At 43.4% G+C, this 19018-nt stretch overlaps 1 protein-coding gene across 4 annotated transcripts in view; it reads right to left on the minus strand.

Moving 5' to 3' along the window:
* Nucleotides 1-19018, minus strand: part of LOC124285576 (SH3 and PX domain-containing protein 2A-like) — a 235953-nt gene that overhangs the window by 78447 nt on the left and 138488 nt on the right. For all 4 annotated transcript variants that reach the window (XM_046721831.1, XM_046721828.1, XM_046721829.1 and 1 more), the window contains 2 exons: nt 3331-3448; nt 1591-1867 (listed from right to left, as the gene is read on the minus strand). In XM_046721831.1, the coding sequence (XP_046577787.1) occupies nt 1591-1867; nt 3331-3448 (395 nt within the window). The remainder of the gene's footprint in view (nt 1-1590; nt 1868-3330; nt 3449-19018) is intronic.

A 19018-nucleotide genomic window follows, 5' to 3' on the forward strand; every position in this document is an offset into this window, starting at 1 on the left:
TGTGACTTCCTTAGACCCACACCATCTGTCAAACAAAGTTTCCTTTTCTCTTGCAAATTCTACAAAAGTCTCATTGTCCCTTTTATGAGCATTTCTGAACTTCTAACGATAAGCCTCAGGCACTAACTCATAAGCTTTATAAAGTGTCTTTTTGACAAGATCATAGTCTGAGCTTTGCTGTATCGACAAGGCCAAATAAGCATCCTGAGCTTTACCCTTCAAAACAGTTTGCAGTAGCATAGTACATGACTCCTTAGGCCACTTGAGGTTTAAAGCAACTTTTTCAAAATGTAGAATGTATTTGTCTACTTCTTTCTCATTAAAAGGGGGTACCAGTCATGCGTGCCTTGCAATGTCAAAAGAGGAACAATTTGAGGGAGGAGAAGGGTTTTCAAGCTTTTTCAGTTCAATTTCTCTGTCAATTTCAAATTTTCTCAATTCTATTTCTATTTCTTGCCTCTTTAATTCTTCCTGTTTTCTATTTTCTTCTTTTTGAATTTGTAACTGAATTTCTATTTTTTTCATTTCCAATTGGTCTGAACATTCTTCTTCAACCATTCCCAAACTTCATGTCCAAAAAGTCCCTCATCAATATAGTGATTCAACACAATTTTCAAAATCTGAAATTTCCTCATAGCAGGGTTGGCCTCAAGTTTGAAATGTGCAGAAATTTGCAATAAATCTGATTTGCGCAATTCACTGACTGTCTCAGTTGACTTAAGAAACTTCCCAAGTTTAAACACCATTTTGCTGTTTTCACAATTAACTTGTTCAAAATTGCAGAAATTTGAAAGACATTTCACAATAGGTCTCAATGTCATTTGAATTCGCTCCCGGACGAGCCCCCAATTTTGTTACAGTTACGGACAAGTCTAAAATATTCAATTATATATTGAACAAACAATGAGCAAGCTACAATGAATGACAATACAGATATTAGTACAATGCAATTGAGTCACAAATCTAAAGTAATGGGTCACAAATATAAAATATTAACTCAGTAGAGTCTTGACATTTACAGTGAGAGCAGATATACTAATTGAAGGTTGTTTACAATGAGAGCCATCAGGCACGCACTGTCAGTCTTGAATGTAGGGTCAGACGATGGCGATGACACAACTCCAGTGATATAATAAAGTTGCGTGTAAGTCTGGGTGTGTATATCAACACAACAACCAGCCTTTATATATACTGACACAGTGTGTAGAACATTCGAGCAAAGCGTGGCTGTATCATTATCAACTCAGAACATTCGCAAACACCCATGGAGAGGCAGAAGTCAACAAGATAAACAAAAGATTGCCAAGGGCAGGTAATCCAGAAGTACTAACAAATAGGCGTGCCGCTACAAAATACTATTACCATTGAACATATATGATGTGAGATGTGACCCACAACCCACACTCAAAAATTTAAACATTGTGACCCATAATAATTATCACTGAATCAATGATATGACAAATTACAACAAAAAAAAAACACTTGTAACAATACTATATTGAACAATGAGCAAGCTACAATGAATGACAATACAGATTTCTAGTAAAATGACAAGAGGGTAATATTTGTATGGAGTGGTAACATACTGACCTCAAATGAGTCTTGACGTGGTGGTGGTCTGAGACTACCTCCCTTCTTTGAAGATCTGGTGTTTTTCACTTTGCTGAAGATACCTTGTTTTGTACCAAGTGATGTCTCCTCAATAGTATCTCTACCTTTCCAAGAATTAGCTAAGCTTGTGTCTTCTTTCTGTTGAGGTTTGCTGATGTCTGAAGATGTACCTTTAATCTCCACTTCACCAACTTGACCGTTGTTTTTAATTTTACAGAGATATGTAGCGGGGACCCATCCCTCCGAAACTTGATGTCTGTTATACAGAAAACAGATAGTGCAAGAGCACTGCAGCAACATGTTGACAAAAAATCATTTCACTTACAGCAAACGACAACAAAATACATTCATATAATTTCAACATAAATATATAGAAATTGAAACTATCAAATATCATTTTAGTTTGTGTACTCACTGGCAAAAGTAACTGTGAGTTGGAGGTTTTCACCACAGGGATTCGAATCACTGTTTGGACAATAACTTTTAAAAATAAAAATTTAGACAATTAAAAAGATTGGAAAAAATAGATAGCATATTCTCTAGCGGCTGGGAGTATAGCATGTTATGAATGTCCAGCTGATGATCCCTGCAAAGTAACAAAGTGTGCCATAGCTTTGCCAGGAGGGCTCAGAATCAAAGACTGCCCTGGTCATGCTGTCCAGGTAGTCATGTAAAATCCGGACTGTTTCTCCAGCTATCTCAAGATTAACTGAGGAGGGGTCCTCCGCTGTAGTGGGTGGTAACATTTTTCTGACACCCAAGATGAACCAGTAACTGAAGCCTTGAATGTTGTTGATAGTGTGTACACCTCATCTACAGACTCATCCAGGTCTCAGTGTTTTCTTCAATAGAAATATGCTCTGGGAGTTTACAGCAAATCCCTGGAAGCCTGTGTTGAGTGAGGGCAACAAAGATTCTTTCCCCAGCAGTGCAGAACGGCCTAGACGGCCTGGATACTTTAAAGAGCTGATACTGTGATTCCAGTCCTTTGAGATCTTAGTTTGGACAGATGACTGTGGTACTTTACGTTTTGGTCTAGTCTTGAATAAAGAGGCCTCTGAATGCTGAATCTATGGCGCAAACTCCTTCTGCTCTGGCAACGGCATTATGGCATGCAAGAAAAGGACCTCAAGGGTATCAATCTTATCTGCCAAAGTGTAGCTAATTGCATTGAGATCTGTGGTATCCACTGCTAAACCCAGTGATTCTAACTATGGATCCAGTAGAATGCCCTGATCTGGCATGCCAATCCAGTAGGTTAGCTGGACGATGGTGTGAAGACTCTCTATGGTTGGAGCTGTTAGAGGCTCTGCTGCTCACTTTGCCCATGCTGTCCCTGCGTCTGCTAATAACGGTTAGCTCCTTGTGTGTACTGGTAAGGCCGTGCAGGTATATCCATCACTGGTGCGATCCAATTTGTCCGGCTAGTGGTTCTGGTCGATCGGTCGTTGAACTCTCAACAGACCATGCAGCTGGCACTGTCTATCTAACACCTCCGAAGTGGTTTCTCAGCCATTTTCCTGTCTTGACATTTTTAACTGCCATTGCGTATGTCTCAAATCTATATAGTTAGTGCCTTTAGTTTTACCCATTGTAGAATCAAAACAGAAGTAAAAAAACTGAGAAATTTAGACAAATTTAAGAAATTACAAGTAAGCTCAATTTGTTTAATTTTTACGTTGTAATTTTTAATGTATGTATTTAACATGTAACACTTACCTGACAAACCACCAGCCAACAAGGTTCTTCTCCACAACTTCAACAACAGAACCTCGGTCTAAACACAGTTCATCTTCTCTTTCAGTTTGGAATGGTTCGATACAGATATACTTCCATTCTGTCATGACACAAAAAGTTAAAATTGTAAAATTTACAATAAATTGTATATTTATAATACTTATCCTATCTTATGTAGAGCATTTTCCCTTGTTCTTCCACCTTTGAGTGGAAATGACTTTGGCAATAGTTTCCAAACTCTAATATTACCTTTCAGAGGCACCCCCGTGGTAATAGAAAACTCAATGTAATTCATACCCAGCTAAGATATTCAAATAGTAGATTAAATGATGATCTATATAGGATTGGTCTTATAGAGAACACTGAATGTAATTGTAAATTTACCTGTAAAAATTCTCATCATTATTTCATAAAATGTTCTTTGTATTCTAATATCAGACAGGAAATGTTTCAAAATATTAGCAGAATTTGTAGCATTAGAGCACCAACAAACCTAGAGGTACTATTAAATGGCAGTGCAGATCTTCTGTACAGTGACAATATTCAGATTTTAAAGAAGTTTAAATATACATATCAAACTCCAAAGGTTCAGTAATTGGATATAATGTTTATGATCTAAATAATTCATGTATTCAATGTATTACTTTATTTTAACTGTCTTATTCTCCTTTTGTTTATATCTTTCTATCCCTGTTCATATAGTTTGTTTCACTTTTGCATGTAAGCTCAGTAAATAGGAGAGGGTTTCACTAAGTTGAAATAACTTGTACCCAATCCATTCTCTTGAATAAATATGTTTAAATCAAATCAACACCCCTGACCAGCTGTTGTTGTAGACAATCACAAGAAGTCTGTGCTAAGGATGCATTTTGCTCTTGGCTGACCATGTGACTCCCTACTGAACTCATTCTCTCCTTTGGAACCAGATACAGTCTTGTATTGTGTATAATGGGGTGTCCATCGTGTGAGATAGGACAAGTATTATAAAAATAAACTTTACTGTAAAATTTTCAAATCATATTTATTTCATGATCTCCTGCCATATTATTGGAAAAGGACAATGACAATGACAAAGGTAAGGGACGGGGAAATTTGGATTTTGAACTGGTCCCAGAATCTAAGGATGAGATAACTGCCTCCCACAGACACAGATACCGTGGTAAGGTGGAACAGTTCGGTATCTCTCCTAAAAGTTTTGCAACTCATATATCATGACCTCCTTCACAGTCATGCAGTTGAGGTATTCATGAGAGGAAGTACTGAATTCGCATAGAACAACATTCCTGCATGCCAATACTCAACCTAACATGATTGCTGGTGAGAGTAGAGGTCAGTGGGTATCATGATCAGTAGATGCTGATACACAACCCCCATCTGGTGTTGGTGTTGGTGCCGATAACATGACTCTATCCATTAACAGATGATTTGATGCAAACCACAGATCACAAAAGTTGATCATTGTAAGCAAATAAGGAGCAATAATATTCAAATCAATCAAAGATTAACAGAATTCTACTTGTAATTACAAGACATCAAACTGACTTGTGACCTTGTCCTGTGTAGATGATTTTTATCTGTGCCAACAAAAAAGGGCCCAACCAAACTGGTGCAAATCCTGCACAATAGCGCCTGTTGGTAGTGTGACTCGAAGGTTGTGTTAGACTTTCAAAAGCAGTAAACAATGAAAGACAGCGATGAACATAATCCAGAAGGAGATGGTCATTGATGCCACTGTAGCAAGTCTTGAGTGTAACATGCTCAAAATCGGTTTTCTCCTAAATTGTTCACAATCTGCTGATGCAAGATCATTCAGAACCACAGAGAGATCCAAAGATGGAGAGCTAGGTGCAAAAATCTAGTTATTTGTGACCACTGGTACAAGACTGCCGGGCACATCGAAAGCCTTCAGCTTCATTGAAACTGGAAGATGCTGTAGATTTTCAGACACAACTTGTGAAGCAGCTATAGTTAGGGTACGTTTAAACACTCCTCAAACATCTTCCACTTGTTATCATAGAGGGAACAACTGGACATAGAATGAGGTGAAGCAAACGCTTTATCAACTCTTGTGGAATAGCCTTTGCACCAAAAGTGCCAAAAGTAACATCTGTGGAGACCAATGGAGCTGGTCAGAGTGTGAATAAACCAACAGGTTGTCCCTTGGTAGTAGAACCAGAGGACGGACTTCTCAGGAGACCACCAATGCATCATGATACCACTCTAATAGGTCTGGAATAGGAAATACAAACATCAGAAGATGGGTAGGGAACTGAGACGCAAAGAGATTCACCTGAACCACAGATAAAGATCTGTAGATGAAGTATCCATTCGGTTGGAGATAGTTGAATCCATCCTGTACCAGACTAGTGTCATGTTGTCTGCCCAAAGTCATGAGGCTGGTTGAATGAAGTTTGATACTGCTAGAAACACGACTTCGTCTTTCATGTCATTAATGTGGAGGGACTGATGGTTGTTGACCACAGCCCTACCATGTTTCATCAAGAAGATGAGTGCCCCAACTTTTCAAGGAAGCATCCACAAGGTGATGGGGCCATACAAACTCTGTCACAGATGTTTGACTCCAGCAGCCACCACTGAGATGCTGATGTAGAGACATTGGCAGCAGAATCTTGAAATGAAGATCATCTGCCTGTAGAAATAGTTGCCCTCTGAGAGTGAGAGCCTAGGCAGGCTTCAGAAGACCCAGAAAGACTTGCCACTCTCACATGGTCCTCAACTGTCAGAGTGCCAGTGGAACTAAATGCTGTCTCTTGGACCATCTACCCAAATCAAGTGGTGAAAACTGCCCCAATTAACTGGAGCCATTGAGACAAAACTAGTTCCGACTTTTTTATGTTGACAATCCACTTGAGTTGATACACTAACTGGGAGGTGAAATGTAATTTAGCATCTGAATGAGTCACGATGTGATCATCTGTGATGAAGGAACCGTATGATGGGTTTCTTGAGGCAGGCAAATAGCCATAAGGCTGTGGAAATGCCAAACTGGAAAACTTTCCACTGGTAATGAATGTCCTGGAAGACAAAGCAAAAATAGGTGTGTTGATAGTGATCTTGAAGGTCTGGGAGCCAGCAACTTGACTTGCCATAGGGCCTGTTTCTTCAACCATGCCTTAGTGGCATCTTCAGTGACTTTCCGGGCTTCGGCAAACTTGGGGATGGTGCCTGTGCCTTTCCAATATCCCAGTATCCAATAGCAAATTTTATCCACTATTTATTCATGATACTTTCCCTTTAATACAACTGTGTCCATAAGTCGTGTCACCATTATGAGCAATCCATCTTTTCATGTCCATGGGTGACAGTGATGTTTTGTTTAACCTTATCCCGTATATCCTATGCTTATCACTTCTCAATGCATTCATTTCATGTTTGAACGTTCATTTCTTGAACAGGGCCTCTGAATTGGTGATGTTTGATTTATTGTTTCACCACATATTTCTTCACGCCTTTCACCTTTCTGATTTTACCGCTGTCAGCTTTCTTGATGAAATACATTTTAGGCCTTAAGCCAACATACTCCTCAATCAGGGTCTTGAAGCATTCATGTTTCATTTTTCGAAGTGATTTTTTGTTCACTTGGCTGTGTAGGGCATGGTCTGGGGGATAATCGTTCATATCATACAGGTGGATGTGTTTCACCATGTCCTCGTACATGTCCTCCGTACAAATTTCTAAGAGCAACGAATTGGTGTCGGTATACAACAATTCACATCCATCACAGTATTGCTTCTAGAGTTCATTGTAGTAAAAGTCGTACATTAACTGTTTGGATAAGTTGAGAATACTCATCTCCACGTAGACCAGTCAGTTGAATTTGATGTGACTTTTGTTCCTGTGCAATGCCACCCAGTCATTGTTGAATATTTTACTTCTATTAAAGGCAGGGCTCGCTATTAAGTTTTTCTTCCTCATTCGATCTAGCTAACTTCCCATTCACACGTTTTCTTAAATTTTCCATAGTTTTACCAAAGACGGAGCTGTTCATGAGTTCAAAGAGATTTTTTTCAAAATCACTGGTAGCCCGCTTTCATAAATCCGTGTTCAGCCTGATGTAAAGCTCCATCCAAGGACTTTGATCAAACTCGAGAACCCTACGTATTTTATTCAGCTTCATTCCCAACGCCAGATACAACTGCAGATTACGATAATGTACAATGTATTTTTTCTTATCCATCAAGTTGGGTACGAGTTTTTCCACCTGAGCTACCTAGCCACCTGAGCTAACTAGTTTTGTTAATAATCACACATCAAGTCTTTATTCACCATCAACCTCTCAGGAGCTAGTGCATAACTGTTGTGGGATTGATGTATTTCTACGGGATAGTCCAAGTCCACTCTGAGTATGTACTCTTTGTTTGAATCTTTAGGGACACTCATGATATCGATGTCATGCTGCACCCACTCAAACTTTCCAGTGGGTTAAGGCTGATTCATGGCCCAGCCGTGCAGATTATTGGAATTGAGATAGAATATATGGTTGGCTGTTTAGTCGATTCATAGCCTTTCATATATTTATTATTAGCTTTGGCATGTTGCTTAGCAACCATCGAAAACCCACCTCTCAGATCTTTCTCAATGAACAGATGCATATGGTTATCCGTCAAAAGTTCCAATTACACAACGATCATTTTTAACAAGGCATCCCAAGAGAGACCAGGACCTGAGAATTACCATGCTGGTCAAGGCTCTATTGTTTCAAGCAGGTCTATCAGATGATTTCGATTACATCAGCGAGCAGTAATACATCTGTTTTCAAGTAGAAATCGTGGTAGTCGTTTAAATTCTGACAGCCTAGCTTCAGGCATGCAGTCTAGTTTCAGGGCAGTTATGTCTGATCCGGTTAAGTGACTATAAAAGCAGTCGATGAGAGGTAATTGTGTTTCGGTGAATCTAGACCAATCATCCATGTACTTCTAGAAATAAACACCCTTCCTTAGCAATAACGGTTGGGTGGACACTTCGGTGTATTCATTTGTGATAGCGAAGGCATCTGGATTGTCTGCCTTCACTAAACTGTCGCGGGATGATAGCATAAACTGGGCGCTGCCTATGAATTTCGGACCGGTCTGTTGTACGTCACCGCTAAAGAGTTTTTAAGCATATAAGGAACAACCCGACTGCGATCCCACCGACCACAAGCGCTTTTTTACTAAGGCTGTAACGATTCACTCACATATTCGGTGAATCGAACCGTAGCCCTTCATTAATTCAATTCGTTATTCGTGGTCACCAGAACCGAATATTAACGAATATTTAGGATTTTTTTAAGGGAGCACGTTTTACTTGAACCCTTGTGTACTTTTGGAAAGTGAGATATGCAAAAATGGAATATGTACTAGCCTTGCAGTAGTGCCAAGGCCGCACATGGTACTGTCAACTATAACTATTACATACCAAATTTGAGTGTCATGAGATCACTGGTTATGGCTGTTACAAATCAAAACTGTCAATATGGGCATTCCATATTGTACATCAATCATTTAACTACAATATTGTATTCGTGAATAATTATTCGTATTCGTTACACAATATTCATGATACGTATCATATTCGCCACATAGTGTATTCGTTGCAGCCCTATTTTTTACAATCGATGTGTTGCCGATAGGTGTGGTATAGGTGTGGGTTGAACGGTTAGCTCCGGTTGTGGTTTCACTCTTCCCATTTCACTGGTATTTATGGGTGGAGTGATGTCACTGACGTGCTTGCTGACTCATGGCGGTGACAATGGCTTTATTATAACCTACCACTCTATTCACTCTCAGTTTCATGTCACTCGGGGCCATATACAACCCTATTCCGAAAACGTAGTCGACTTTTGAACTGGCATTATCCAGTGTATTTTGATAACACTCAATGGCTGTTGGAAGATTGACGGGATGGCATCTTTGACGTTCAACAGGAATTGTTTCTGAGCGTCGAAAGCCGTCCCCTGACCTATAATACTGGAATGAGTTTGAGCCTGCGCACCAAGAAAAACCCACATGTACATTCGAATCGAATCATCCAATCTGACAACACCAGGATGAGAAAACCCTTTCGATGTATCTAACATCAATTTGTTCCATCCGTCTACGGAGTCGTTTCGTTGGTCAACCTTTTGACAGGGAAAGCAACACCACCCTTAAAGTTCATACGATCATGGGATAAAGTTCATACGATATTCTCTATTTTGATAACACTCAATGGCTGTTGGAAGATCGACAGGACTGGCGCGATGGCATCTTTGACGTTCAACAGGAATTGTTTCTGAGCGTTGAAAGCCGTCCCCTGACCTATAATACTGGAATGAGTTTGCGCCCGAGCACTAAGAAAAACCCACATGTACATTCGAATCGAATCATCCAATCTGACAACACCAGGATGAGAAAACCCTTTCGATGTATCTAACATCAATTTGTTCCATCCGTCTACGGAGTCTTTTCGTTGGTCAACCTTTTGACAGGGAAAGCAACACCACCCTTAAAGTTCATACGATCATGGGATAAAGTTCATACGATATTCTCTATTTTGATAACACTCAATGGCTGTTGGAAGATCGACAGGACTGGCGCGATGACATCTTTGACGTTCAACAGGAATTGTTTCTGCGCGTCGAAAGCCGTCCCCTGACCTATAATACTGGAATGAGTTTGTGCCCGAGCACCAAGAAAAACCCACATGTACATTCGAATCGAATCATCCAATCTGACAACACCAGGATGAGAAAACCCTTTCGATGTATCTAACATCAATTTGTTCCATCCGTCTACGGAGTCGTTTTGTTGGTCAACCTTTTGACAGGGAAAGCAACACCACCCTTAAAGTTCATACGATCATCTCTTCATTCATTACTCGAAAGAGCAAAGACCTGTCAAAGTAAACCTCTTTTCAATTAATGATCGCTGAGTTCTTTAACAGTTTTTCCTCCACTGTATGTAATTTCCAGAATAGGTCTAACTAATGGCATGAAAAATTCATTATCCGAAACAGCCATGTAATGGTTAACTATGGCGTTTTTCACTAGATCTTCTCTTAATTTTCTAATAGGGAGTGCTCCACTGTATGGAATACCCAAACCATGATTCATGCCCGGCAAACTCCAATCAGTCTTCGGATCAATGTTAAATTTACCACAAACATGTTCATATGCATGCCGATCGTACAGATTATCAGATGCGTTCCACGCTTTTTTCTTTTACGATGTGCCTGATCTGGTAGTAAACATGAAATAAGAACAAGGACTGACTCAGTTGATCATGATGAGTGCCGTTCAAATTCACGCCGCACCCCATCGTCACACAACATACGGCGAAGTCGAGTTAATTTTGCCAGAATCAGGTTCGAAAACCGTTTTCACATTTGTGACAGACAATCTATAATTTTTAAACATATTGATAAACCGAGCTCAGAAATGGGAACCACCCGCATCAACCACAATCCTCAGTTGCACTTATGCGATCACTTTTAGGATAAAACACTCGCGTCATGTACTTCGGCATGGACATATTGAATGTATAATGTAGTACCTTTGTATATTCAACATGTTTGTTGCGCTCCCGGGAATACCGAGTGGTGAGTCCATTCAACTGCTTCACACTATCGATAACATGTCAGGGCAACTCAAAGTCGCTCTCTGCGATCTCACATATTACCCTCGATGGACAAATATCAGTAGCGAGACAAACAACAACAAGCTCTTCATCAATAAAGACCGCTACATCACAGTTCTTATAGCATTTGTTCGCTGAACGATGAAATGAATGAATCTCAGGGAGCCAACCTCACACTGAACGAATCTAATGGAATGCTGACATTAACCAGCGGGAATGATCTCATAAGACTCGGTAGGCCCTTAGCAAGAACACTAGGGTTTACATCGTTCGAATTATTACCCCAAACCACCATGACGGGCTTGAAATTACCGAATATCATTCCCCTTCATTCTTCTCGATCAGAAAAGCACAACTGGCAATATTCAAGGCAAACGTCCTTCGACGCTGTGGAAAACTGTTCTGGTGAAACACGAAAAGTACAACGACGGTAAAACTGAATCTTTTCTGTTCTTACAGTACAAGAAGTTAACGCTGGGTATTATCAAGGGATTTGTCCGTCCGAGTGTCCGTCGACTCGGTTGCGCGTGTGATACGGTTTTGACCAAGCCAAACTCACCGCGATGGCGAAAAAACACGTGGCCATAGCTGAGGCGTTCAGGAACCGATTTTGCATCCCGATCGACTTCAAGTTGCTGGAGGGTCACATGCCGTTTTACCAAGCCTCGCGGGGCGACAGGCTGAAGTACGAACTCACGTTAACGATTACACTCACGTGATCGTGACGGAGAGCAGCGAGGAGGGTCGCTACACCATTGACAATATTTCGCTGGAGTTCGACAGGGTGACGAATCCGGAATTGGCTTGACAGATTCGCAACCAGTATTTGGGCACGTGAGCCATCCTGTACAATCGCATGCTGAGTCAACGGAAGATTTTCGCGAACAAGAGCGACACGCTGTGGAATATCAATCTGAACGTACCCTTGCGATCGATAATGGGCATTTTGATCCTGCCGGTGGAAGAATTTCTGTCGTTTCAAAGGGTCAACGAAAAGTATTGGAACGTCGAGATCACCAAAGTGGAGGTGACCGTCGAGGGCATGCACAACCAGCTGTTCAGCCAAGGCATGCACGCTTACTATCAGTGGGACGGGATCCAAAAGTTACCGGTGATCAAGCGCCCGCCGGAAATCAACGCGATCGTCAAGGACCTCAGTCTCGCCTACGTGTTGGTAGGAGAGTACCTGATGACCAAGTACGCGCTGTGGCTGGACATGTGATCCATGGACGACGATTGACTGCACGGCAATGGGCTTCGCATCGAGAACGGCAGTGAGGGGATCACCATCCAAATCGCCAAGAAGACTCAAACCGCCGGTAAATTAAATTTATGTTTGTACGTGATCATGGATGCGCAGCTTAATATACAAGATGGAAGATTTGTGCAAGCCATCTATTGATATGGAACTGCCCCTGGATCCGCATTGCGCCATCGTGTGCGGTAAGACGGGGTGCGGTAAAACAGCTTTCGTGCTGGACCTGCTGGAAGGATACTATTGGGACGCGTTCGATCACATCGTCATTCTCTGCCCGACGTTGCGGGTGAACAAGACATACACGGAGAGAGCGTGGGTGATGACGGACCCGGACGTCCACAGGGTGGATCCTGGAACGCGTCTGCATGACTGGTTGACCGCTTATCACGGTAAATTGAAAGGGGAGTCGACGCTGTTTCTCCTGGACGACTGCAGCGCCAACAAGGACATGGTAAAAATACGAGACACGCTGTCGTACCTGGCCTTCTCGGCCTGCACATGAAACACGGCGTTTGGGTGCTGTCGCAAAAATTTAACTCGGTGCTCAAAGACCTAACGGAGCAGGCGTGAAGGGTGGTCCTGTTTCACTGCAAGGACAGGGATTCGTTCGAGGAATGCTTAAGAGAAAACGACGTGATTCCGAGCAAACAAGAACACAACCGCGTGAAAAAACAGCTTGCCGAAACGAAACACGCCAAACTCCTATTGAAAACGGACCAACCTGTAGCATATAAAGTTCGCTAGCTTAAGCAAACTGTAGCAAACTTAAGCAAAATTCTAGCCAAAAAAATTACGCCAATTATAGCTCGCATGTTCGAAATTTTCGTGGCATGTCACTTGACTTTCCTATTGCTGTGCTTCGCATACATGGGATTTTATTTTATTAGATTTAAAAATAGTTTGCTATATTATAAGATGGAGTGCAACGAACTGCGCAAGCAAATGATGGAGAATAAACACGACACCAAGCGGGAGAGACGGCGCTGACGGTCGGTGGCAAAGCCAAACAATACTTCGGTGGGGACCTCGAGAAAGATCCGTTCATCGACCACGCTTTTAGCAACGTCAGCTGCGAAATGTTTCATCGATACAGGATGCTGCTGGCTCCTCTGACCGCGGCCATTATCACGGCGAAGCATTGCCAATTTAAAGAAAAAAATATAAACCTTATTATACAAGATGGAGGAACAACAACCACAACCACCACCGACGGAACCTGTCCCAGAACAACCACCAACGACGGAGGAGGAACCGATTAAGACCGTCACCTGAAAAAAAGAATTCCAAAAAAATAGCCGCTGGGTCGCAAAGGCGGGCTGGCGAAACAGCAGAAAAAAAATGTGAATGGGTCCCGTACGCCGTAGCGGCGGCATGCATCGCCGTTATGCATCGCTGTACAAATTCAAACCGGCAGCATCAACACCGGCAGCAGCAACACTGGCAGCAACACTGGCAGCTTCTCAATTAGAAGTAAGTCCTCATATCATGTTATAATTTTGAAAAAAAATAAAAAAAATTATATATACACACCATGTCCAACCCCGATGGAAAAACGTTCGTCAACGACGCGTATCACGCGCCGTGATCAGCGGGCTGGCCATAGGCTCAATCGATTGAGCAAAATGATCACCAAACAACCAGCACCCAAACCCGATTTCTTTTGCTCGTCAAGCAAGGCATCATTCCGGAAAACATATTGAAATAAAAATTAAATAACGTACATATAAACATAGCCACGGTGGCGATCATGCCCGGCGGGGCCTTAGTCAACGCCCTAGCCTTTTCGGGGAGCAATTATCTCTTTTCCCGATTACAAATGATTTGGCCGTGGAGCAACTGCAGGCAGCGCAAACCGAGAATGCGTAAAAACGCATGGAAAGGATCGATTTCATCAACGCCCAACTCCAACGTGAAAACCACGTACTTCGAACGTTCAAGGACGTCGATGACGCCATGCAACAATACCACCTGCTTACCGGCAAAAGGCTCGACCCCCTCGGCGACGAACCCACCCTCTCACAGTAATACACCCTTCCCAAGACACAGCAAGACCGGTAGTTGATTTTTGTGGCCTTAGGAGCAGCTGCCACCATATGGATCGCCAAACAATTAGACTAAAATATTTATTTATGTGTATAAAATATATTTACATGTGTATAAAGATGGGTCGATGCGCACCGTTTCAGTGTCAGTACGTGCTTCTCAGAAAAACCGAAACCTGCGACAGGAAATGCACCACAGACTATTACGGCATCCACATGGTGTCCATCAGAAAGGGTTTCGCCAACTACAAGTGCGAAGTGTGCGGGATTGGCGTGAAATGTCATTATCGTCGTTGCAAAGCCCACGGAGCGGACGTGGTCCGAGGTCATCTCATCTACTTGACAAAAAGAGATTATCTCAACGAACGTAACCGACTCCTCAGAATAAAAAAAAAATTAAAAAAGATTTTACGTGCACTTCATTTCAGAGAGAAGGCTGACAGAGTTACCTCCCTTGATTGAACAGCCTATTAGACATTTGACTTCGCACTTGAATACAATTATTTTTATTTTTTTTTAAATGTTCGCACATTGATATAGCAATCATGACGACCGTCGGCAAACTCAAAGCAATGGCGAAAAAACGTGGATTGGTGGGTTATTCTCGCATGAGGAAAGCCCAACTGCTCACCTTGCTCGACATGAAATATGTCAAACCCCCTACCGTGTGAGACCAACAAACAGCAGACGGATGGCAGTACCGAGTCCATCAAGCCTTATTTCAGAGGCAAGCAGGAAGTTGTACTTCAATCCGACTCGATCCCTTCGACCCTCGATACCTCGCTACAAAAAATGGTTTGTAGGGTTACTCTCGCATGAGGAAATCCCAACTGGCCACATAGCTGGAAGACACCGAGCCGGTCGAGTTGAGATTCGTGCCGACGGACCACGCAGAGGGTAAGTAGCTGAGAGGCTGGAAAACGGTGATCGATTCTAATATCGATACCGATAAAATCAAACCCTTAATCAACAGTAAACCTCTCGAAGAATTAAATGATTTGAAAAGCATCAAATACCAGTTGACCCTTAAAGTGCCGCTTCAAAAACTTCAGACGGACGGTAGCACCGAGCACCTCGAGCCTTATTTCCGAGGCAAGCAGGAAGTCGTACTTCAACCCACTCCATCCCTTTTCGACCCTCGATACGTCGTTGCAACACGTACAAGAATCGTTGGAAAAATGTACCAATAGAGGCTCCGAATGGGTGGTGGACAAAATCGATACCATCTACCTAGATATAGCGAGCTACATACCGTTCAGAGGCGGATCGAACCTAGACTTGCCTCCATATTACAAGAATAAAAACGCCATTGTGAACGTTAAAAACAACGACGATCACTGCTTAAGACGGGCGGTGAGAACTGCCATATTCCCCGCTGATTCTAAAGTGGCGAACAGACCTTCGAGCTATCCCCGCTGAACTTGGACGATATAGACGCACCCACACCCATCTCTCAAATGACAAAGGTGGAAAAACAAAACCGTTTAGCCATCAAAGTCTACGGCCACGAAGGTAATATGACGATCGTGCCCTGAATCAGCTCCAGGCCCGATGATGTGCGCAGAATCAATTTATTTCTCATCGAAAAAGGTGACCGATATCACTATGCGTGGATCAAAAGTCTGAGCCGATTGTTGTAAGTGCAGGCATCGTTCGTAGAAATGTTTCTTTCCCTTATGGTTCGATTGACTGTACAACAGTCAGCTCAACTCGACCGGATTGGTGTCTTCCAGCAAGGTGGCCAGCAAACTCCCCACTGAAGTATTGTTTGGCTTTGCCAGACCGCCAGCGCCAACAGTCTCTCCCGCTTGGTGTCATGTTTATTCTCCATCATTTGCTCGAGCAGTTCGTTGCACTCCATCTTATAATATAGCAAACTATGTTTAAATCTAATAAAATAGAACGCGAAGCACAGCGATAGGATAGTCAAGTGACACGCCACGAAAATTTCGAACATGCGAGCTATAATGTGGCGTATTTTTTTAGTATTTTTTGCTAGAATTATGCTTAAGTTTGCTACAGTTTGCTTAAGCTAGCAACCTTTATATGCTACAGGTTGGTCCGTTTTCAATAGGAGTTTGGCGTGTTTCGTTTCGGCAAGCTGTTTTTTCACGCGGTTGCATTCTTGTTTGCTCGGAATCACGACGTTTTCTCTTAAGCATTCCTCGAACGAATCCCTGTCCTTGCAGTGAAACAGGGCCTTCCATCGTGCCTGCTCCGTTAGGTCTTTGAGCACCGCGTTGAATTTTAGCGTCAGCACCCTAACGCTGTGTTTCGTGTGCCGGCCCGAGAAGGCCAGGTACGACAGCATGTCTCGTTTTTTTACCATGTCCTTGTTGGCACTGCAGTCGTCCAGGAGAAACAGCGTCGACTCCCCTTTCAATTTACCGTGATAAGCGGTCAACCAGTCATGCAGACGCGTTCCAGGATCCACCTTGTGCACGTCCGGGTCCGTCATCACCCATGCTCTCTCCGGTACGTCTTGTTCACCCGCAACATCGGGCAGAGAATGACGCTGTGATCAAACGCGTCCTGATAGTATCCTTCCAGCAGGTCCAGCACGAAAGCTGTTTTACCGCACCCCGTCTTACCGCACACGATGGCGCAATGCGGATCCAGGGGCAGTTCCATATCAATAGATGGCTTGCATGAATCTTCCATCTTGTATATTAAGCTGCGCATCCATGATCACGTACAAACATAAATTTAATTTAGCCTTCTTGGCCATTTGGATGGTGATCCCCTCGCTGCCATTCTCAATGCGGCGCCCGCTGCAGTGCAGTCGATCGTCGTCCGTGGATCGCTTGTCCAGCCACAGTGCGTACTTGGTCACCGGGTACTCTCCTACTGACACTTAGGCGAGACCGAGGTCCTTGAAGATCGTTGATTTCCGGCGGGCGCTTGATCGCCGGTAACTTTGGGATCTCGTCCCACTGATGGTAAGCGTGCAAGCCTTGGCTGAACAGCTGGTTGTGCACGGTCACCTCCACTTTCGTAATCTCGACGTTCCAGTACTTTTCAGGACCCTGATCAAAATGCCCTTCATCGATCGCGAGGGTACGTTCAGATTGATATTTCACAGCGTGTCGTTCTTGTTTGCGACGATCTTCCGGTGAAGCAGCATGCGATCGTACAGGATGGCTGAATAGTGGTTGCAAATCTGTTGAGCCAATTCGGGATTCGTCACCTTGTCGAACTCCAGCGAAATATTGTCGATGGTGTAGCGACCCTCCTCGCCGCTCTCCATCACGATCACGTGAGTGTAATTGTTAAACATGAGTTCGTACTTAAGCCTGTCGCCCACCGCGGCTTGATAAAATGGCATGTGACCCTCCAGCAACTTGAAGTCGAGTGGGATGCAAAATCGGTTCCCGAACGCCTCGGCGATGGCCACGTGTTTTTTCGCCATCGCGGTGAGTTTGGCTTGGTCAAAACCGTACCCCACGCGCAACCGAATCGAAGGACACTCGGATGGACTTCATGTTTTCCCGTTCGATCGCAGTTCTCCAGAGGTCCGTGTAGCTGAAGAACACGTCGCTGTCGTCGATGCTCAAAATTTCATTTCCGCTGATTTTGATGGTCGTTTTCTTCACGATGGCACGACCCAGGTTCCCCACGATTTCTTGCTTATCATCCTCAGATTCCAACCTAATCTGGAAGGACAGGCGAGCCGTCCCCGGACTGATGACGTCGTTCTAGCCGAGGTTGGGAAAGCGCACCAAAAGCGTTTGTTTTTCATCAATCGTGCTCGGATTGTTGATGATCGTCACGGATTGACGCACGGCTTTGACCGCTAACGGTTCTCTCAATTTTCGGTAAGGATTGAATTTTCGTCCGTATTGCGACAAATATATACTATATGTTCAATAAATAAATAATCATGGCCGACGATATTCCCATGGACGATTTTTTGGGGACGGTAGAACCCAGTTGCTCAACGATGAGGTAACCTCGTTCGTGCAAGGGAACATGGGCGATGATCTGCTAAAAACGACCGTAGATGATTATTACGATGTCCTGGTGTAAAAAGAAAATATAGCTCCTCTTTATCGCGATCCTTCCAAGTTTGAACTCGATCATAAAGGGATACTGCGAGTGAAAGATGCTCCGGGCATCGATCTCATGCACTCCCGTACGAGAAAACCTCTCGCTTTGTCCACCCTAACGCTGTGTTTCGTGTGCCGGCCCGAGAAGGCCAGGTACGACAGCATGTCTCGTTTTTTTACCATGTCCTTGTTGGCACTGCAGTCGTCCAGGAGAAACAGCGTCGACTCCCCTTTCAATTTACCGTGATAAGCGGTCAACCAGTCATGCAGACGCGTTCCAGGATCCACCTTGTGCACGTCCGGGTCCGTCATCACCCATGCTCTCTCCGTGTACGTCTTGTTCACCCGCAACATCGGGCAGAGAATGACGCTGTGATCAAACGCGTCCTGATAGTATCCTTCCAGCAGGTCCAGCACGAAAGCTGTTTTACCGCACCCCGTCTTACCGCACACGATGGCGTAATGCGGATCCAGGGGCAGTTCCATATCAATAGATGGCTTGCATGAATCTTCCATCTTGTATATTAAGCTGCGCATCCAGTCCCCGGACTGATGACGTCGTTCTAGCCGAGGTTGGGAAAGCGCACCAAAAGCGTTTGTTTTTCATCAATCGTGCTCGGATTGTTGATGATCGTCACGGATTGACGCACGGCTTTGACCGCTAACGGTTCTCTCAATTTTCGGTAAGGATTGAATTTTCGTCCGTAT

Source organism: Haliotis rubra, unplaced genomic scaffold, assembly GCF_003918875.1.
Source record: "Haliotis rubra isolate DU_JTF1 unplaced genomic scaffold, ASM391887v1 Scf363, whole genome shotgun sequence".
Classification (NCBI taxonomy): Eukaryota; Metazoa; Mollusca; class Gastropoda; order Lepetellida; family Haliotidae; genus Haliotis; species Haliotis rubra.